The following is a 24,135-nucleotide window of genomic DNA, read 5'->3' as shown; positions in this document are numbered from 1 at the left end:
GAGGTTGAATTCAGCTGTTTCTGAAGACTCTGTGATCTTTTTCTTCTCACATAATAATTTCAATTCAAATCAATATTTCATGTATATAATAAGTAGAATACTGTACAGTCAGCTGGTCTTTATCGAAAAGTAAACCCCCAATCACCCTGTCAGAGTTCATTTAGCGATTTTGTTTATTTATTTATTTATTTGTCACTTTTGGACCTTGGCAGCTCCACTCCTCATTATTAAAAAAAAAAAAGCATCTGGGATATTCTGCTAAACATGCTTTTGTGTTCATTGGAAAAAAGAACAAATATCATACAGGTTTGGAACTAAATGGATGATTAAATGATAACAGAATTTTTATTTTTAAGTGACTTGATTGATTTTAACTGGTAAGCATGTAAGCCAAACGAAACAAAGAACTGCCAACCACCATGTGCCACCATCAAAACAACTAAAACAAAATTGCAGGTGATCCATTTTCCACAACTCAGATGTCACGCCTGGATGGAGAATGATTATTGATCCCCTCAGGAAACCAAAAGTCAATTTAAGTAAGATTGACAGCATTTACTGGGACACCTGCAGGTATTTTATAACATGGACTGCCACAGAACACAGCACAATGCTTTTATAAGCCTTATTTTTCCATTACAAACAGCTACGATTGCGATGGGTGGTGACTGACTCAACAACCCACGCTTGGGCATCGCCAGAGCACAGGGTGTGCCTCTGATGGGCTGTATACATATCAAAAAACCTAGATACAAAGACAGAGATAACATGAAAGAGCAGTTCCCTCGCACCATCAATATGTCGCCTGGTTTTCTAAAACGAGGCCTTTAGCTTGTGTCATATTAGCTTTTCGAGTGGCTGGTGGGTAATTTAGATGAGGTCTTACAAAACAGTATGGATTATGAGGGTTTTTCAGTTACTCAACATGCCTGAGGAGCTTATGTCTCCTTTGGTGGCGATCAATGAGGGCATTTTCTCATTAGTGAATAAGGCTGAAGCTTTTCAACATCATTATTATTATTCCCTAAAGAACTGAGGTGATTAAAAGAGAGGGTGAGTCTAAACCTGAGGGGAAAGCAGCAGGTTTTAGTATGTACTTGTTGGCTAGGCAATGGGTTTTTCCATGCAATTGAACATGGGCTGTGTTCAAAATGTAATACTAGGATACTGCTTACTGCATACTGCAAAGTATAAACTACAGTTCCTACTATTTTAAATAGTATGTGAAACAGTATGCATAATGCAAAAAAAAAAATTCCATACAGTAGTATGCTACATTTTTGTCAGATGACCTCACTATGTTGTTTGTTTAATTTAGCAAGTTAACATCTCAGAAATAAAAAATGGTATTTAGCTTTTTTTTGTAACAAATATAAATAAGTTAACTCTATTAATGAGTCAAGAAAGAGACGTTAAAAATCATGGTTGGTTCCTTTCAGTTCATTCATTAAATGGAAGGTAATATCAAGCACAATTCATTGTGGGATACAATATTCTGGACAGTGCGTTGTTAAATACTGCACATTTTGGCAAATGTATTCTTTAAACACAGGAAATTTGCATACTATGCATAATATACATACTGCCAACATAGTATTAGAAGTATGGGTATGCCATTTCAAACAAACCCATAATTTCTAAAAATAAATAAATAATTAATGATAACAATAAAAATGTAACAAAACAAAAAAAAAAAAACACAAAACAAAACTTACGTTTTAAAAGCGAACAAATCCCTGAGTGATTTCTAGCAAAAAAATCTAAAAACAAAGAAAAACAAAACATACCACAAACAAAAAAAAAAACAAATCCCTGATTTCTAAAAAACAAAAACATAAAACAAAACCAACACAACAAAAAAACAAATAAAATTCACATTTCATGTGAACAAACTCCTGATTTCTAAAAACATCTCAAACAAAACAAAAAGAAAAAACACAACACAAAAACAAAACAAAAAACAACCAAAAAAAAAAAAAAAAAACTCAAAAACTCAAAACGTCTAAAAAGCGACAGCACAACACTGTGACTTACCGAGACTTCAAAGACTTCCTGAGTGTCATCGAGCATTTGGACATGAATAGAGATCTGTCTGCCAGGGGGCATGCTGGGGGGCCGCTGGCCGGGCTCCAGTGTGCTGATGCCCATGCTCTCAGGGGCCCCGAGTCGCTGGCCTGCCACCGAGGGCCGCTCCTCTGGCTCCACCATACTTCTGCAGACCCACCTGAGAACAGATTTCAAAGTTAAATCCGAGTTCATAATGTTTAGCACTTACAAAAATGTACCATGGTAACACCATGGTTTTGGACACTGCCATGATAGCACTATGGTATACTTTAAGCTCCTTTAACCACCATGATGTAGGAATGTGGTATGCATTAAGCACTATAATATACATCAAGTACCATGGTATTTCCATCTGATACCACTGTAGCTGTACCACTAAAGTACATTATTGTGAAGTCGGGTGAACGCATTGGTCTGTGACATTCTTTGCCTTGTTTGTAACTGGAATTCCAAACCCGCACTGCCCTGGAAAATGCCATAGAGCGTTATTTAGGATTCTTGAAATGTATTTTGCACTAAACAAATTGTGCTTCTATGACAATCTCACACATGCCAGCCCTGCATGTTAACTCTCTTTCTGTCTAACTGCAAACTATCCAAACAAACACAGATGTTAGCAATGGCAAGCTCTAAACAAACACAAGATTTTACTGGTAAATGCGTGAAACAAATAAATGAAACTGAGACCAAAAAAAAAAAAAAACTTGTCAATTCACTCGTAATTACAATCTGTAATAGCTGGCTAAAAAGAAAAGGATGCATTGGGCTGAAAACTGAAAATGATTAGCCTATTTTAAATGAACATTGTTTAAAATAATTAAAATTTGGAATAGTCAAACTCTAAATGTTATTATATTATTCCAATATATTAGCCTAATATAAATGTCATGAGGAAGACGAACACAGAGGTGGTTTGAACTCAAAAGGCAGAATTTATATTCGCAAAATAACAAAACCAAGCTCAGTGAAGTGGAGCAAACAAAGGATGAAAGATAACAATCAATCAAATCACATTTATTGTCACACAGCCATATACACAAGTGCAATAGTGTGTGAAATTCTTGGGTGCAGTTCCGAGCAACATAGCAGTCGTGACAGTGATGAGACAATTTACAATAAACATCAGATTACAACACAGTTTAAAATCTAATATACACATAAATACACACAACACAATATACAAATAACAACATACAATGTACAGTATACAATACACACAATATAGAATACACATTATACAATAAAAAAAGTATATATAGTATATATAAAATGTACAGTAGGCTGTCGGTTGATAGTAAGTTGTTAAGAGAGAATATAATATAATAATAATAATATAATTTATGACAGTCCGGTGTGAGATATAAGAGTATATCAAAGTACTTAACTAAACAACAGCGATGGTAGAGGTCTATACAACAAGCGACGAGACTAGACAATAACTGAGAGAACATGGGAGATTAAAATAGAGTCCTTGATTGCAGTGAGATGAGTGGCAAGTGAATCTAATGAAGGGATTAGAATGCTGGTGAGTAGTGGAAGATAGTGGTGGCTTGGGAGTCCAATGGGGGAGTGACAATAAACATATTCTTCTTCTAATCTGTTTGCATAAACAATGCTTTTTCAATGCTTATCTCAAAACTAATTATTGAATAAAATGTATAAATGGACATGAAATTTGAACATTTTAGTTGCAATCGGAGTTTAAATTATTTTATTATGTGAAAAGAATGAGACCAGCGAGTGATATGAGAGAGATACAAAAATAGCACAGCTATGCAGGAAAATCGGTTGCCTTGGACAACGGTCAATTATACAGTTTAGCGGGAATTCAACAAAAAATACTTAACCACTGAATGCAGTGACTGATCGATCAGAATCCAGAGAGCCGTCTAATAAAAATAACAGTAATGCTTGTTTAAGCAAACACTACTAAAAAATAGTACACAGCTTCTTATATTAACACAATTATAAAGATTTCTTGTTGATGCAGAATGCGACCACAGACTAAATATTCTGTTTTGAACAAGTGAATAAAAAGGACACTGATTCCAAAGAGAATTTAGCAAGGATTTGTACAGATGGAGTGGCGCTCAGGTGTTGCAATGAGTCACAGCGGTGTCTCCTATACAGGAAATATAGTTTACACTAAATATAGTACAGCTTCATTATGAAGTGCTGCTTTAAAACGCATCAAATCTTCTGAACTCCACAATGCCCTTAATACTGTTATGAGGGCTTCAAGACAAACAATAGGCCTAAAATCACTCACAGTTTTGCAGCATTAGAAAAATGCAGGGTTTATGGATTTAGGAACTCATTAGATACGGGTTTATAAAGCATTAAATACAGGGATATTGTAACCCTAAATCCAACAGATGTACAATTTAACATTTAATATGATTAATAGATGGATTAACAAGCTTGTATATACGACCACTTTAACCAAGTCCACTAAGGAAACAAATAGCTTAAAAAAAAAAAAAAAAAAAAAGGAAATTATATTTTGCATAAAGAAAATGGAGCTTATTTTAGGACCTTTAGGACGATTCCCCTGACAATTAAATGTGCATTCCATGCTCAATATTCAAGAAAGTTTAAAGCTTAAATAAAGTTAAGCTCAATCAACAGCATTTGTATCATATTGTTGATTACTACAGAACATAATTTTAACTCGCCCCTTGTTTATAAAAAAAGAAAAATAAAAAGAAACAAAACAAAAAAAAATGCTCTTACAGTAAGGTGAATAGGGCCAGTCCATGAACATAACATAAACATAAAATAATCACCTTTTCAAAAGTATAGCCACAAAACATAAACATTGTATGTTAACATGATTTTAGCGCGATACAATCACAGGGCTTACCGCCGTTACGTCATGTCAAAGTTGTAAAATTGGATATAACTTTACACAGTAAAGGTTAGTGCTATAAGTGATTTCACTAAAATCATGTTAACACACAAATTGTTTATGTCTTGTGTCTATATTTTTGAAACAGTGACTATTTTAATGTTTACGATTTGGCCCCATTCACTTCCATTGTAAGTGTCTCACTTTAATCCAGATTTTGGACTTTTTTATATAAATGATGGACATGTTATGTTTGTGGTAATCAACATTATGGCACAAATGCTATGGATTGAGCTTAACTTGTGTTAAACCCGTAATATTCCTTCATGTACCCCCCACCCCCAAAATTCTCATTACTGTAATTTGTCCGGATGTTGAGTTTTTTTTTTCTATATATATATATATATATATATATATATATATATATATATATATATATATATATATAAAATATATTTTTATACAATCTTTTTTTAAAATATTATACTGTACACATGAAAGATTCGACAAACAGTACCACAATATTGACTTCTCAAATCATCATTTTTTGTTCCATTTCAATGCAAAGAATTTGGGAAAAATGTCCTTAATTGTCATGAAAATTATGTCATAATGCAAACATTTTAATGGTTCTAAAAAGGCATTAATGAGGCTTATATATATATTTACATTAATATATTTGTATTTATGTTTATAATATTATTATATTTTATTTTATTTCATATGTTAGTCAAGAACACATGCATTATGGCCAAAACTGCAATATCTGGCATTTGAAATGTCTAAATTATACAGAACTCTAGAATTAGATTTGTCTCTCAGAAAAGTAAACAATCTGAAAAAAGTCCCATTTCTATTTTGAGAAACCAAAGCACAACCTTTTGTCTTTATACCATGACTGGAGAGTAATTTGGATGCATATGGGTTGTAAAATACAACTTTATTAGGGTAGTTCTTCAAACAACAACTTATTTACAGCAATCATAAACAATATATTTACAGTCTTTCCTTGTCAGCAATTCAGAATAATAAAAAATATTTAAAAAAACACATCAAAGAAGAAAAAGTTTTGACATTGACAATAAAGTGCAACAGTCTGGAAGTCCCATTCATTTATCCCATAGACAAATTGATTTTCAACGATAACTTATAAACCTTTAAAGACAGACCTACCGTAAGCTTGTTCATCGATGGTATATGCTTCCATTGAAGCCATCCGTCTGTGTTATTTAAACTTCATCATTTAAAAATTGTGTTTGATAGCAGAATTCATGGTAAACAACTACATTGCCCATGATACAGCAGAGAAAGATCCAACAATCAGAGAACCGCGAAATAAGACCCACTCCCATGACGCACTGTGAATGACACAAAGTTGATCTCCCTTCACTCTCAAACTACTTATATATTTGTGTTTATCAGAATGTTTCGCAATATACAAACTATATTGTTTCTATACGCATAATCAATGACCTAAAATCAGTAGTTTTATATATTTCCATAGTTTTATATTCTATGACATAATTCGTAATGCTTCATGGGATTGTAGTCCATGCCCTCATGAAAGACAGTAAGTATACAGACATGTACTTTTGTCTTTTTGTCGGATTTTCAAATACTATTTTACCTTAAAACAAAGTCTGTAATGTTGCGATTCACCTCGGAGCTGGTTGGTTTGGTTCATGGATAGGGCTGAAACTAACAATTATTTTGATAATCGACTAATGTAATGATTAGTAGAACGATTATTCGATTATTCAGCGATTATTACAACGATTAATCATTAGCTCTTAACCGACTATTCAGCTTGTGCCCCAACTTAAAAGGTTGTATTAAATATGCTTCATCTTTTAAAAATACCTCTAAATGACATTCACTGAATTAAAGGGAAAAAATACTTTTAAAAAAAATCACTACAAAAAAAATCCTATTGTTATCAAGTGTTTTTGTCTTGTTTTCCATTTAAATTGTCTAAGAATACTTAAAACAAGATACATTTACTTGAGAAGCAACATATACAATATTTAGACTTGCTTTAAGAGAATGTATCTTAAATATAAGTGTGTTTTGTATATAAGTGTATTTTTTCACTTTGTTATACTTCTGCAAGCGCAGTAAAGACTAAATATACTTATATTCAAGATCTATTCTCTAAAATCAAGTCTAAATATCTTATATGCTGCTTCTCAGGTGAATGCATCTTTTTTAAAGGATTTTCAGATATTTTAAAATATTTGTATTTTTAATATTAAATTCAACATTCTCAGATAACAATTTTTTATTCTGCAGTATAGCTGCTAAAGTAAATGTACGTTGTTTTAAATGTGTTTTAGACATTATTTTTGGAAAACAAGCCAAAACAAAAACAAATCAAAAACATTGTTTGTTGCAGTGTATAATGGGGCGAAGACTACCCTCTCCCACCTTTCTGTTCACTTCAATCCATCTTTAACTCACAAAAAAAAAAACTCTCTCTTATTAATAAACCTGCGTATTGCCAGTTTTCTTCACGATAAGAAATGCACAGTGACACATATATTATAATTCAATAAGTCGCGAGCCATCACGTTATAATCCAGCTACGAGTGTGCATCAGCCGGGTGCAGTTTCAATCTCTCTCCCACTTAGATCGGGACACTTCGAGCAACCGCACAGAGAAATGCCAGTTTCTGAGTTTGTAGTTATTTACATGACCTACTTCCTTATTATTTGAACTTTAATAAAGAATTAAATATAACTGCATTAAAGATGTAATGCTGGGGTGTTTCATTTAAAGATGCTCTGATATGCAAGTTTTGCTTAAATGGAGCGGCAGCTCCGGCTCCGCTTATTACACAACGAGAATGCTTCTGTAATTACTTATTTTGTATTTTTATATTTTTCCCCTCATACTTTGCTATCTACATCACCTGAAGCTGTTTGTAAAGTTTAGAGTGCATCTGGACTGTGAGCTGTAATTTCTTCCTCTCCTCAGTCAGGCGTGAGCTGCAGTGCTGCTCTTGTGCGCCATCATTAGAGTTTCATGTGATCTCATTTTACGTTAAATGACATCAAACAACTATTCGACAATGTAAAAATGTTTCGACAACTTTTTATTGTCAACGTTGTTGATAACGTCGCTAATCGTTTCAGCCCTATTCATGGATTACAACTCTTTAATGGAGGATATTTTGAAAAGTCAATGGAAGAAATTAATTGGAAAAATACTTAAGGAACCCATGCTGCTGAAAAAGTGGGCGGGCACTGTTGCGCTCCATGTTGTCTAGTCTTGTTTTGTTTCATCAATACAGGATTCAGAATATTACAAATTTGTGATATTTGGCTATTTTTAGATTATCACTGCTTGCTGGGGACCCAGACAGAAAAATGGGCCAAAACCACAGCGCTCAGTGATACTGCAGCTGATGACAGCCCTAAACACTTCTCCTCCCAATCTGACGAAAAGCATACAGCGTAATCAAACATTCCTTTTCAAAACTCTGTATATCAAAGAGAGATGAAAGAGAACACTTTCAGATTTTCAGACCAATTATCCGATACAGACAGCTCCTTTAACAACATCAAGTGGTTGCCATGGAGATAACACTTTCAATTCTTCAATGAAGACCTCGAAAGTACAGTACAGACATATCAAGAAAACATACAGTAGTGTTTCAATCTGTTTACTCAAAACATACACAGCTATAAGAAATTAGATATAGAAACAAAAAAAGGCTACAAAGGATCTTGTTTCAAATGCGAATTACTCGAGACATAATGTACAAACATTGGTCCAGCTACAGTATAATTAGTGGTTTGTTAAGTATATAGAGGTAAAACTGAAACACAAAGCCACCATGTATGAACATTTGCCTTTCCAAGATGCCAATACTGGTATGTACAGGATAATGTTTTGTTATTCCATAGTGCTTTAATAGTACTGTAAGTAACTTCAAAGAATACCATGGTATTACCGGTATGGTAGTGTCCCAAAAACATGGTATATTTTTCTCCATGGGGTAATTTTTTGTAAGAGCAGTTAGTAAATTAGTTACATTTAGTGAATCTGGCAAGAGTTTATCCAGATTTCAAGGCAAATAAAGTTAGTGGACAGGCCAAAGACCATGTTGATGTCACGGATTCACCAGACTCTCCTGCCACACACACACAAACTTCCCTCTCTCCCGAATACTAATCACCTGAACCTGCCTTCCATCACCACGCCAATCAGTTCACCGATATAAGCCTCACTCACTTCTCAATCGATGTCTGGTCTCCCATGGAATACAGACTCACTTACCTGTGACTTACCTGTTCTCCAGTTAATCTTTAAGTTCTACTCCAACGACATTCAGCGATCTCTTCAAGTTTCCTCTCCAAGGTCTCCTTCAAATTGTGTGTGTGGCTCTTCAAGGATTATCACTCCCTACATCAATATAAACTGTCATCGGGTTTCTGCTCATCACTTCTGCTCAATATCTTATGTTTGATACTCACCTGTTTCACTATTTTGTGTTTTCAATAAATACCTGCCTTCGGGTTCAAACAACATCTTCGAGTCTGGGTTTCCATTACAGAAGACCAGACCAACCAAAAGCATGAACCCAGCAGGTCCGGACCCATTTCAGGAGCTGGTTGACGCTCTCCGCCGTGCCCTTACCCCTCCAGTTAAACCCTCTGCACCTCCGATCATGACCAGCATTGCCTCTGCCTCTTCTTCTACACCGGTCTATTCTGCCAGTTCCGTGGTCAATCCAGCGCCATACTCAGGATCGGCGGAGAACTGACCTAGAGATGCAGCCGCATCGATTTCCCACCGAGCGGGCAAAAATTTCCTTCATAATCTCTCTGCTTGCTGGAAGTGTTTAGCTTCATTAAACACTTCAAGGAAGTTTTCGGACACCCAGCGGGAGATTCATCCATCAGTGAACAACTCTATAATATCCGTCAAGGCAGAAGTTCAATTAATGATTATGCTCTCAAACTTCGCACTCTAGCTGCCTCCAGCAGATGGAATGAGTCCGCTCTTTTCACCAGCTACCATCTGGGACTTGAATCGAGGCTGTGGCTGCATCTCTCCTCCTATAATGACACCATGGGGCTAGAGCGCTTCATTCAACTTTCCATCCGCGTTGCCAATCGAATGAAAGCCTGCCTAAACAAGTTACCCGCTTTGCAGTCTCCGCCTGTTCCCCACCAACAACCTTCTGTCTGCTCTCCAGAACCTGACGGCAAACCCATGCAAATAGATGCCTTTCGGTTGTCCTTGGCAGAGCGCCAACGGCGGCTGACCCAGCGGCTTTGTTTGTATTGCGGTAGAAAGGGACACGTCATCTCGGCGTGTCCCATTCGTCCTCCACGCCCACTGATGAATCACGTTAACACTCCTAATGCCAGTTATTCACCATTACTAACCAGTGTGATGCTTACTGCTTCTGGTCTGTCACTCACAGTTTCCGCTCTCCTCGACTCTGGGTAAGCCGGCAACTTCATCTCCTACGCGCTCTGCCGCCAGCTCCATCTGCAAAGGAGACCCTGTGATCCCAACTTCAAGATTCACTCCATAATCGGCAAACCTCTGGGCAGAGGAGTCATCCATCACTGTGTGGGTCCTGTTAAACTTCAAATTGGATGTTTGAACTATGAGGAGATCATCCTACTGATTCTGAAGAGCTCCACAGCCAACATTATTTTAGGACGTCCTTGGCTCATTCAACATTCTCCCGTTATCTCCTGGTCCATCGGAAACATCCTAGGGTGGGGACCCGAATGAAGCTTCCTGCTTCCCCAATCGTCCAACTCCAAGACCCTCGGCTTCTATAAAGAAATTTCTTCCTCTCTTTCTCAATACCACCTCCATCGAAAGCCCAACTAGTCTGACCTCTGTGAAGATACCATCCTGCTATTCCCACTTTCAGGACATCTTCTGCCCCCTACGCGCCTCTCAACTAACTCCTCATAGACCATGGGACTGTGCAATAGACCTTCTCCTCGGTGAGCAAGTGCCCCGCGGTAAGATATACTCTCTCTCCATCCCAGAACAAAAGGCCATGGAGGAGTATATTGAGGAGGCCCTTAACCAGGACTACATCTGGCCATCCACATCCCCTGCTGCTTCGAGCTTTTTCTTTGTGGCAAAGAAGGAAGGAAGCCTGCTGCCCTGCATAGATTACCGCTCCCTCAACAGAATAACTGTCAAGTTCCGTTATCCACTTCCCCTCATCCTGGCTGCCTTGGAACTGTTGAGAGGAGCCACAATCTTCACCAAGCTGGACCTTCACAGCACGTGCAACCTCATTCGGATCCGGAAGGGAGACAAATGGAAGACCGCCTTTGTGACTCCTAAAGTACCGGGTGATGCCGTATGGCCTGGTTGACACCCCGTGTTCCAGGTGCTCATGAATGAGGTGTTCCGGGAGTACCTCCATCGGTTCGTCCTTATCTATATAGATGACATTCTGGTGTACTCCCGGAACGAGACCGACCACCGTCAACATGTCGCGCTTGTGTTGGAAAGGCTGAGGGAATTCCATCTATACCTCAAGGCAGAAAATGTTCATTCCATCAGACATCACTCCAGTTCCTTGGCTACAACATCAGCCCTGAAGGCATTCAGATGGACGAGGGGAAGGTTGAAGCTGTGCGATCCTAGCCCACTCCTTCCACCATCAAAGAACTCCAGTGCTTTTTAGGATTCGCCAACTTCTACCTTCGGTTCATTAAGAACTACAGCTCCATCACTGCTCCGTTAACTAACTTCCTCAAATCTAAGCCCAAGTCACTATTCTGGACCTCCGAGGCCTCCTACGTCTTTCAACACCTCAAGAATGCCTTCACCACACCTCCACTCCTCATCCATCCAGACCCAAGCAAACCTTTTGTGGTGGAGGTAGATGCCTCCACTAACGGCATAGGAGCCATCCTGTCTCAGCAGCAGGGAAAACCATCTAAACTCCATCCATGTGCCGCCTTCTCCAGAAAACTAACCCCGGCAGATCAGAATTATGACATCGGAAACCGGGAGCTTTTGGCTATCAAACTAGCCCTTGAAGAGTGGCGGAATTGGCTGGAGGGGGCCATCATCCTTTTCTGGTGCTAACAGACCATAGAAACCTCGAGTATCTTTGGGAAGCTTGTCGACTCAATCCTCGCCAGGCACGATGGGCCCTATTCTTCACCCGATTTGACTACACCATCTCCTATCGTCCAGGAGTCAAGAACATCAAAGCGGATGCTCTTTCCTGTTTCTTCTCTCCAGAGGAAAACACAGAGGAACCTGATACCATACTTCCTTCACATGCCATAGTAAGCCCCATCCAGTGGTCCCTGGACGATAGCATTGCAGAAGCCACCGCCACTGAACCTGCTCCGCTGGGCTGCCCCGCCAACAGGACTTATGTACCCACTTCCCAACGTCTGACACTCATTTAATCCATACACTCTTTTTTGGGCACTGGCCACCCCGGGACCAATAGGACACTCTCGCTCATCCAGGACCGGTTCTGGTGGCCGTGTATGGACAGAGATGTCAGAAGGTTCGTCCAGGGATGTCCAAATTGTGTCATGTCAAGGACCCCACGACAACTACCAGCTGGCAAACTCCTTCCGCTGCCCGTCCCACGTCGCCCTTGGTCACACCTGGGAGTGGACTTTATTACTGACTTACCGTCCTCTGAAGGATTCACCTACTAGTGACAGTGGACCAATTCTCCAAGGCCTGTAAGCTGGTTCCCCTCAAGGGTCTTCCTACCACCTTAGAAACAGCTGAAACACTATTTAACCATGTATTTTGTAATTATGGAATCCCTGAAGACATAGTCTCCTACAGAGGTCCCCAGTTCATTTCAAGAGTCTGGAACGCATTCTTTTCCATCATGGGTGTGACCATCAGCCTCTCCTCTGGATACCATCCGCAGAGTAACGGGCAGATGCAAAGAAAAATCTAGGAGATTCCTCAGAACCTTCTGTCATCGCCGCCAGAACCGTTGGAGTCGCTTCCTGTCCTGGGCCGAGTATGCACAGAACTCCCTGCGTCAGCCTTTCACCAATCTCGCTCCATTTCAGTGCGTACTCGGCTACCAACTTCCTCTCTTTCCATGGTCCAGAGAACCGTCCGACGTCCCATCAGTCAACCATTGGTTTAGAGAGAACAAGAGGGTCTGGGACTTGGCTCACCACCACCTGCAACGGGCAGTGCGCCACCAGAAGAGCAACGCTGATGCCCGGAGATTTTCAACTCCAGTTTACCAGGCCGGGCAGAAGGTGTGGCTCTCCACGAAAAAGCTAAGTCCCCGTTATATTGGTCCCTTCACCATCACAAGACAAATAAACCCAGTCACATACCAACTCCAACTTCCACTTCAATATCGCATTCATCCTACATTCCACGTCTCCCTTTTGAAACCTCACCACCCGTATCTCTCCCCTCACTCCTCAGAACCTGATCCGGTTGACGAACCCCCCCTGCTGCTAATCCTGGAAGACAGAGCTGTCTACACAGTCAGAGACATCTTGGACTCCGAGTGCCGCAGGGGTCGTCTCGAGTACCTCGTGGATTGGGAAGGCTATGGTCCCAAAGAAAGATCATGGATACCTCGGGATGACATCTTGGACTCGACCCTACTCACCAACTTCCACAACACTCACCCAAATCATCCAGCTCCTCGTGGACAGGGTCAGCCATGCCGTCGGGACGTACGTCCCTCTGGAGCGGTCCGTGGAGGGGGGGCAATGTCACGGATTCACCAGACTCTCCCGCCACACACACACAAACTTCCCTCTCTCCCGAATACTAATCACCTGCACCTGCGTTCCATCACCACGTCAATCAGTTCACCAATATAAGCCTCACTCACTCCTCAATCGATGTCTGGTCTCCCATGGAATACAGACTCACTTACCTGTGACTTACCTGTTCTCCAGTTAATCTTCAAGTTCTACTCCAACGACATTCAGCAATCTCTCCAAGTTTCCTCTCCAATGTCTCCTTCAAATTGTGTGTGTCCTAGTTTCCTCTCGAACATCTCCTTCAAATTGTGTGTGTGGCTCTTCAAGGATTATCATTCCCTACATCAATACAAACTGTCATCGGGTTTCTGCTCATCACTTCTGCTCAATATCTTATGTTTGATACTCACCTGTTTCACTATTTTGTGTTTTCAATAAATTCCTGCCTTCGGGTTCAACACCATCTTCGAGTCTGGGTTTCCGTTACAGTTGATTGCTACACTAAAAATATTTTTGGCCTATTTATAAGATTTAGGCATTTCAATTTCACATCAAAATTCCATCAAATTGAATTGTGTAATGTTGAACAAAGTAACATTAATAAAAAATATTATTTTTATATTTATATATACAGTATAAGTATGTGTACGTGTGTGTATATATATATATATATATATATATATATATATATATATATATATATAAATTATTCAATTTAATTTGATGTCATTTGTTATGAAATTGAAATGTTTTTTTTAGTGGGGTGGTGCCAAGTTGTGGCTAGGTTGTTACTTCCTTGCCCAATTCAAAGTAAAAACATTTATTTTCCGATTAATATCAATCTTCATTTGAACGATGCCCATTCCTAAAATCCCAAGATAGAAACATTTAATTCTAATCAGGGCGCCAGACTAAAAAATTACTTTGGAGCCATTGGATCCTAAACTTTTAGTTGCCTAATCATATAAGAGAGAGCCAAAAGCTGATCTCAAATCATAAAGAAATAAATTATTTATATAATATTATTACAGTATTTTTTATAATATTATAAATATATAAAAAACATAAAACATTTGTAGTCTTTCTTTAATGTGACTGGATGCCGCAGACACAGAGACTACAAGAGTGCATAAATTGAATGAAAACCCAGATGCAGTTTATTGTGCTACTCCAATTACAATCGATAATAACCACAAAAAAAAAAAAAAAACTTTAATTATAAAAAAGTCTGAAACACACCTGGGACTCTTATTTTGAAATGTCTGCACTCCCAGTTGTGAACTCACTGACGGCTGATTCGCTGAGAAAGTGACTGATTTAAACTGCTAACCTGAGCTCCAGAGTTCAAACCCTGGGTGCTTCTCACCCAGCACCTGACGCACGCATAAATTTAATGTTTCCCCTTTGCAGTTTAAATAAACCATAACTGTCACATACTTTAACTGTGCATCTTGAATTATTAGGTTTTATTATGAAAATATCAATAAATCAAGTTTCACCAACATAACGTCAAACGCTCCGATATAATGCAGCTGCACAGGGACGGCGCTTTGAAGTCACGCTTGAGTGAGCAGAACATTTCATTTTACAAATCTGTCTTGCTTTGATTCCTCCGTCCTCGTTTCCTTTCCTTCCATTCTTTCCTCATTTCGAAAAGTGTAGGAAGCAAGGAAAGGAAACAAGGATGCACAATTTCAGAAATGAGAAGCAACCCCTTAGTTCTTTTCAGGTGATTCATTAAAATGACCCTGTTCAAAAGTCATTTGTTCAAATCTGACATCATGGCTTGTGCTGTGTTTGTTGTTGCGTTCAGCAACTTCGTCTCAATAGAAAGGGTGAAAGCGGTGCGAGACACACTGGAGTGCGCTCCAAAGATTTATTTAATAACTCACAAGATGATATCTGACAAAAGCACATATAAACGCACACAACCCAACAGTCGCGCCAATGGCGACTAGATTTTAAATTACTGTCGCAATCATTTATCTTTGGTCGCAGTCTGGAGCCCTGCTAATCACACACAGCATGGATGCGGTAAAGAAGCTGTGTGACTCCACTCTCGTTAAGAAACCAAAACACTTCTGTGAGACACTCTATCTCTGTCTATTCTTAAAGAGACAGTACTGTTTTAGCAATATAATATACAATTTCAAGACTTATATTTATTAATGGAATTCACAGAATTTGCACATTATTAAAAAGCTAAAATGTGGCCAAAATGATGAAAAACTACTGCTAAAATAGAATTTGTAAAATGTATATTTTCATTATGTACCAAGTTAAAAAGGTCCCCTGTAAGAAAACAGCATTAGCTGAGAGATACCTTCTTCCATGTGTAAGCAAACTGGACATTATAACTGAAATATACCCAAACTAAATGGAATTGAATCACAAATTAAATCAATACACAAAAGTCTATAAAAAATTCTAAGTGATTTTTCCCACCATTTTATTGTCTGCCAGATGAAGTCCAATTACTTACAAAAGTAAGTGACTTACAAAACTCTCCTCAACAAGCCACATGATTTGAGGCATCATTCACGTCTGTGGAATTGTGCATTAAGTTTAATACTTAGGATTAGGGGATTTTTTAAATCACTTAAGTATGAGCAATAGTAATAGTGATGCTTGACTTGGCAAAGAGCACTAATGAAACACTACCACACGACGCACCTTATTCCACACTGATTGAATCTCACACCCAGACTGTGAACGGTCATATGAGCATTCTGAAAGGATTCCATTCATCACAGGCTCTCAGACGTGCTAGAAATTCAAGTCACAACAGGTTAACACATGCATGAGGGGGTTTCTGCATCTCTGCACTCAGAAAAACCCTCAAAACAACACAGAAATCCAGCCAGCCTTCACTAATTTTACAACAAACTCAATGCCAGAGATAAGAAATAGGATTATCATACATAATAGATCAGTGAACTTGCTAAATTTAAAGGAATAGTTTATCCAAAAACTATAATTTTGCCATTATTTACTGCAAAAAATTCATTTTCTTACAGAGTATTTTTTCCTTGTTTTCCAGTAAAAATATCTCAAAAGAGAAGCAGTGACATAAGATATTTTGTCTTATTTTCAGAGAATTCTAACAAAATTTTGTAACGTATGCTTCTAACAAGAAGAAGAAAAAAAAAAAAACTTTCCAATGGGGTAATTAAAGAAAACTGGATTCAAATGGAAAACAGGTTTATTTTTCTTTCCAATTGGCAAATAGTTGTTTTCTTGTTTTAAGCATAAACCCCACCAATTTTGTTAGATCTCTGAACCAAGACTATATGTCTTTTATCATTCTACTTCTTAAGTAATTTTTTCTTGTTTAAAAGATGTTTAGATATTTTTACCAGAAAATAAGACAAAAATACTCTGTAAGAAAATTAAATTTTGCAGTGTGCATGACACAAAAGGTGAATTTTTGAAGAATATCCTGGCAGATTGGGGCTTCAAGCAAGAAAAAAAAAAAAAAAAAAAAAAAAAATTCATTGAGTTGGATCTTTTCAATTAATCTTATAACCCAGTTCTCAAAAGCGATCTGATGGACTCATTCACGAATCAGATTGATTGATTCGGTAGCAGTGGTTAACAGGTCACTGGAGGGGAAACATTTTCAGTAAACAACATTTCAGTAAAAAAAATTTGTATGTTCCTTACACAAAACTGTTGTATAGCTTGAGAGTATTGCGAACAAGCCACTTGGACTGCTTTATTATGCTTTATGGTATTTTTTCTCATTTTATAGCTTGACTGCCTCTGTTCTCATTCACTTTCATTAAATGGAAATTAGCGGACCAGGATATTCCTCAAAAATTCACCTTCTATGTTCTACAGAAGAAAAAAACAGGTTTGTGACAACATGAGGTGAGTAAATGATGACAGAATTTGTATTTTGGGTGAACTATTCTCAAAGAGGCCCAGTCAAAGAGAGCCATGTTAGTGTAATGGGGTAAATAATAACCCAAGTACTCTGAAAGCTCTTGTGAGTCTTTTCTGTGGCGTTATGCGAGTCCTGACAGTATATCCACTGAATCTGATGTTAATGAGGTAACGGCTGATCAAGAAGGCTTATCAGCAATCAGCAACACTTTGATCATCAAGGGAACGAGGGAGCGTTGTTGTGTTGCTACACACGACACGAGACATCAGAACACGGGACTGAAATAACATGGTGACTTGTGCTTTCTTGTGATGGATGGATGATGATGAAAATGTCATTTTGATATTGATTTTCTTGTGCTGTTTGACATTTTGTGTGTTGAAGCAGAAGGTGACAGAGAAACTGTGAAAAAAGAAGCCAAAAACAATGCTGCATTTTACACAGAGGTATGCCTGACCAAAATGGGCCAATATTTCAACAGTGTATGTACACAAAATACAATTCAATTATAGTTATTCAATTAAATGAACACTTATTTTATGCAATATTTAATTTACTAAAACATATTTGAAGACAGACAAACTTTATTATCCATGGAAAAAAAAATACTTCTTTTTCGGCCATGAAGGGTACAGTTATCAGCCGATAATGGATGCAGATAATCTCAAAACGCTGATTTTAGCCAATTTATCAGCCTGGCCAAAATGATTGGTCAATCCCTAAGTTACTGGTTACACACATTTAAACTGAATGAGTAATTGAGAAGTGGCTCCTCAGGGACTTTTAATCCGCCGGCTGGCAGTTTCATTGCCCGCCAAAAACAGACCCTTTTAGGACAGTGTCTTCTGTTGAAAAGCAGAGCTTTAATTTACTTGTTAACTACTTAGTGTCTGCTTCTCTATTACCAAACCTCACTATAGAGAATGGGAAACTACGTCATGGTGCATTGCATTCTGGTTAGCGGTCGCCTTATTTTAGGATACACCCATATAGACTGTAGAAGCACACAGCGACAACAAGCACAGATCAACAGAGATAAAACACAAATGGACCGAGCAAAGATCAAGTGCAAGATTCCTTACCGAGAGAAGCTGAATAAGGAAGCAAAGGAGCGCTACTTCGAGAAAATAAAAGGAAATTAACAGGCTCAATCCGTATGAACACAAAGAATGGTCGGGTGATTTTTTTTTTTTAAATATTTGCCTTTTTTATTTTAATTGACATGTCAGTACTTGAAGGTTACACTGCCACTTTACACTTTTTCTCTGTTGTATTTGCACTACATTGATACTGTGAACTTTTCAGTGCAATAGGTTTTCATTTTACCTTTTGTGTTTTACTTGTTTACTTTTTTATCTTAATTGTCAGTACTTGAAGCTTACACTGCCACTTTACTTCTTTTACCTGTTGTATTTGCACTACAATGTTACTGCGAACTGTACACATATTTACTTCAGCATATTATGTTACACAAATAAAGAGATTCAGAATTGAAATACTTTTCAATCATTTATTTTGGTAACACCTGGTATGCAACATATGAATAACGCTGTTAATGCAGCATATGCAGTTCATACTCAGTTCACATGGTTTATGTCATGGTTTATGGTTTCATAACACTGGGGCACATATAGGTCAAGGCACAGCACACAGTCACAATCTTGTCAAGGAATATCATGTCCTCGCCTTCACATGGGAGCACCATGCTCACTGGTACGGTCTCACTTAGTTTGGTGTATTGGTGCGTACACATCTCTCTGGCATCTCTCTCACATGTCTCTCTGGCCAGTGCACCAAAGGGCTGAGGTGTGTAAACATTGCACCTATGGTGTTTCTGAACGTGGTGGACACAGTCTTTCGGTCTATGTAGAAGAGGCGTGCAATGTGCTGGATTGGCAGATTCAGCCTCAGGTGCATAAGAGTTAAGACGAATATCTGAAAAGGCGAAAGTTTTCGGTCTGTCTGTGGTAAGCAGGGAAGAAGCTGCGTCAGCACACCCATCACAACAACAAAACATGGAAGCCCAGTGTAGTACTTGACCTTCATGTCATCATCTTTCAAGAAATGCTAATCCATCTTCCTTTGGGAGAGCTTTTCCTTCAGTATCCTGTTCTCCTCCAACAAGCGGTTAATTTCGGCACGCCTGTGGCTACAAAAACTGCATTCCTACTGTTCTCCAGTGTTGTCCTTTTGTTGCAGCTCCAGCAAAACATCTGCTGGTGCAGCTTCATCCATCTCTGATCTCTGGCCAGCTAGATCCAGTGGTGTTGCAGGTGCAGTGCTGTTCCCTGTGAGAGCTTGCTGTCTCTTTGTCCTCCGGTTAAACTGCCCAGAGTGTGTTGCTTTGTATTCTGTGTGCCCGAGGTGTAATGACGGTACCCAGTCAGGATGACACTCTAGCATTTCATAGGCTGGTTTGCCTGAAGAAGAAAAAAAAAAATAATAATATTTGATTAGTTATGTAGATATGCAGCCAGCTAGTTGTGCAAATCTAGCTGTGTAGCAACAACCCTAAGTCATGTTTGCATTGCAAAATGTGTTTTGATTATAACTTACCTGTGTGAAAATGCCGTGAACACACGAACGAACGTGTCGGGAAATGTTGCTGAAGGTGGTCTTTGTTCATCTTACAGCTGCTCCCCATGCCACACGACGCCTCTTTTTTAACTCGCCGACCTGAGTTCCATTGTTTTGCTTCCAAGTTGGAAAGCTGAAAAATCGCACTCCATTTGCAAATACGTTTTCCACACCGGTGAGAACGGTTATGGCAGTTGATAATACAGCAAGCTTTCACCATTCCACTGTGTTTTTAAGTTGGATAATATAAACACCACCGCAACGTCTACCTCCACTATTACTCAGTCTCTACCGTAGCTTCCATGTCCTAAAATCCCACAATGCCTTGCATTGCTCACTTAGGCTGACATCATGATCCCATTCTCTATACCAGAACATCCCTTTAATTACACAAAGACGCGTCATTCTAACAATGGGAATACAAACGGCAGGCCTGAATAAACTGACGTACTTACATAGAGACTTCCAAACTAGATATCCACTGAAACTAGAGTCATTAAAACCCACTTACAGAAACATTATGACAAATGTCTGTTCATTATCTTTAATCATTTCAGTGCTATCTTTAGTTCACTCATTTTTAACAGCTCCTAAGCAGTGAGCGGAAATTAGACAGCTGGGCCATTTGAATGTATGGATATCTTGATATTTTTCAGCCTTTTAACAGCATTCAATATACGTATAGGCTATATCTCAGTATTTACAGCATATAGTTGCTCTGAAATGTCACAAGGGTGATTTTTATAATGAGCGGAACCATTTCAATCAAACAGCCATTGTAGCCAAGTAGATTCAAAATGTTTAATGCAAGAACTAAAATAGTGTAAAAGTTTGTTCAAAAATAATCAAGGCATGTTTGCATTTTTTAACTAGACTTAATGAATTGTGTAGCTAAATGTGATGGAAATTTTCAAGAAATCTGAATTTCATTAACTTATGTATAAGCAACCACATACTAAAATGATTCTAAATGCTGATGACTAGTAGCCTGAGACTGAGTTCGAAATTAAGGCGTTGGACTCACAAGCTTGATTGCTTTTATGAGTTACTAGACCGGTTATTGAACCAAATAACCTGATCGAAATGAACAAATCAAACCTACATGCTGAATCAGACGTTTTCGATCATGTTAAGACTAAAAAATAACCAAAAACCAATGAAAGAGTCGATCCCAGAAGTAATGAGCATGCGTGCACCCAGTATTTGAATGAGCCTGGGGTGAAATGTAAGTTTCTTTAATAATAAAACAATGTAAATATGCTTATGACTAGTTTTATTAAATAAACATTTTATTAAAACATACAAAAACTTTTCAGTTGAGAGATGTAAATTAATTTTACTATTGTTTATGGCGCATGCAGTTTATATTTTAAGTTGTTATAAGATGGATCATGATATGGTGAGTTGGTTGATTAAGACTAGTTTATTCTCCTTATTTGCATTTAGAACATATCCACGTTTGTGCATCAATGTCTGTATTGGGTGCTTTAGAAGCAAAACTTTAATGTAGGAAACTTATTAAAGATGTAATCAATATTTGTCAGTCGTAGGCTATTCGACATGCAGGATCACAGAATAAATCACTGATTACAATAAACACCCTTATTGTTATAACTCAACTGAATGAAAGGTAATCAGCAATATGCATTCACATGTAGCTTTATTTGAATGTTTCAGCATGAATACCTTGACGTTGGATGTTGGAATTATGTACTACGTCATTACATGATGACGTGAAAAAACAACTGAATAATTTTATGAACCAGTTCATTGAAACGAACCGTCCGAAAGAACCGGTTCACGGAAATGAATCGGACTTCCCATCACTAATATGCAAGCTAAGAAAGGAAATGTTATAGTAGCATACTTAACACATGCTGGTGGGAAGCACTACTGAGTGCAACTTGGTCACTATGCTTTGGTGGTATCACAGCAATTGCTCAATAATAAAGCAATACATAGAATATTTCAAACGTATTGGTCCTCAACCTTTTTTTTTTCTTAAATCCAAGTAAAGGAATGACAGTTTCCATTGTAAACATCAGTTAATTTAAGAGATAATCAGCTATATTTACACAGCATCATAGAAACTTGATAAAATAAATCTCTAAATTGTGATGCACGTCTCCTGTTTCACTGAACCGTCACTTCATTTTAAAGGCCACATGAGCGAACTGCACAGCAGAAAGAGTGCAGTGCATTGAAATGTCAAAGCCTGAACCTTTATTTCCCTCCGCTAAGCAGCTGAAGTTCACTGTGTGGGAATATTATGGTTATTTAAAAGACTCACCAAGCATCATCAACATTACAAATACAGTGACCCGGGACAGAGAGGTGCGGCGACCATGGTGTGCGCACATTAAGACTCCTGTGTGTTGCGGTTGTACAGAGACAGTTCCACCTCTAAAAACTAAATTGTGCCCAAGACAAAAAATGATCAAAGCGGCAGTTGCGAGTGGGGTGGCCAATGGGGTGGCTGGTTCCGCCACTGCCCACAAGTGCAACAACAGCATGAAATGCTAACACCAGCGATGTGGAAGATCTGTTGCATCTAAACAGTTTAAAGTTTTTAGAAACTTGCCAGTTAGACACAAGCCAGTCAGACATTTGTGGATGTGCAAGACAAACAGCGTATCCCAAAAATGATAGAAATTATGTTTTTTATTTCAAATGTAAATCTGTATATTGTGTGAAAATATGCAAAGAGCATAGAGATGTAAGCGCAAAACAATTGAAAAACGAGTGGTTTTAATGTTATCATAAAGGGGGAGAACAAGATGACTTTATTATTATATTCTAAAACAGCATAAAAAAAACAAGCATCACTTTATCCATTTCACTTGGCATTGTTTTTCCTTCATTCACAAGATGCACCTAATGGGAAATACCTATACTTTACCTCATATTTTAATATAGGCCACCCTATGTTTTATAATTTATCATGTTGCCTGCGTTTCAAAAATCAGTTAGGGACGACATCAACGAACTATAAAGATTACAAATGTATTCATTTATTCATTCAGAAAAATGCTCCAACATCACATCTTGGGCCATCATCCAGTCAGATGACTCGTTGCTGTATTTTTCTAATAATTTTAGCAAGGCACCTTAAATGGATAGTTCACCCAAAAATTTAAATTATCTCATGATTTACTCATCCTCATGCCATCCCAGATGTGTATGACTTTATTTCTTCTGCTGAACACAAATCAAGATTTTTAGAAGAATATTTCAGCTCTGTAGGCACAATGCAAGTGAATGGGTGCCAAAATACTGAAACTCCAAAATCCACATAAAGGGAGCATAAAATTAATCTGTATGATTCCAGCAGTTAAATCAATGTATTCAGACACAATATGATAGGTGTGGGTGAGAAACAGATAAATATTTAAGTCATTTGTTGTCATACTTTCTCCCCCCTACCCATTAGGGGGCGATTTGCAAGAAGGATGTGAATCACCAAAAACACCAGAAATTGAAAGTAGTGGGAATTTACTGAGCAGGGAGGAGAATTTATAGTAAAAAAGGACTTAAATATTTATCTGTTTCTCACCCACACCTATCATTTCGCTTCTGAAAATATGGATTAACCCACTGGGGTCTTCTTGAATACTTTTATTTTGCCCTTATGTGGATTTTGGAGCTTTAAACTTTTGGCACCCATTCACTTATATTGTATGGACCTACAGAGATGAGAAATATTTCTAAAAATCTTTGATTGTGTTCAGCAGAAGAAAGTCATACACATCTGGGATGGCATGAGGGTGAGTAAATGATGAGAGAATTTTCATTTTTGGGTGAATTATTCCTTTTATACTGTGATACCGCTGTATTTTTTGTGAAGGTTATCGTACCATGAACATTTCATTCCGTTACACCCCTACTCAACATTGCAAAACATTCAACAATAAGTCTCCCCCTTTATATACTGCGTAGCAGCAGACCAGTCAGAGTGCCCATGCTGACCCCTGTCCACCACCGAAAGTGCCTAAAATGGGCACGTGAGCTTCAGAACAGGACCATGAAGCAATGGAAGAAGGTGGCCTGGTCT

At 38.2% G+C, this 24,135-nt stretch overlaps 1 protein-coding gene across 5 annotated transcripts in view; it reads right to left on the bottom strand.

Annotated features, from left to right (window-relative positions):
* The window catches only part of LOC127444907 (FERM, ARHGEF and pleckstrin domain-containing protein 1-like), a 141,141-nt gene that overhangs the window by 102,286 nt on the left and 14,720 nt on the right, over window positions 1-24,135 (bottom strand). For 4 of the 5 annotated variants that reach the window (XM_051704557.1, XM_051704559.1, XM_051704560.1 and 1 more), the window contains exons 2-3: window positions 16,295-16,387; window positions 2,035-2,224 (exon numbers count right to left, since the gene is read on the bottom strand). In XM_051704557.1, coding sequence (XP_051560517.1) covers window positions 2,035-2,224; window positions 16,295-16,365 — 261 coding nt within the window. In that variant the 5' untranslated portion in view covers window positions 16,366-16,387. The remainder of the gene's footprint in view (window positions 1-2,034; window positions 2,225-16,294; window positions 16,388-24,135) is intronic. The other variant, XM_051704561.1, reaches the window with a different exon arrangement.

This window comes from Myxocyprinus asiaticus, chromosome 8, assembly GCF_019703515.2.
Source record: "Myxocyprinus asiaticus isolate MX2 ecotype Aquarium Trade chromosome 8, UBuf_Myxa_2, whole genome shotgun sequence".
Taxonomy (NCBI): Eukaryota; Metazoa; Chordata; class Actinopteri; order Cypriniformes; family Catostomidae; genus Myxocyprinus; species Myxocyprinus asiaticus.
This window is presented reverse-complemented; position numbering and strand designations above follow the sequence as displayed.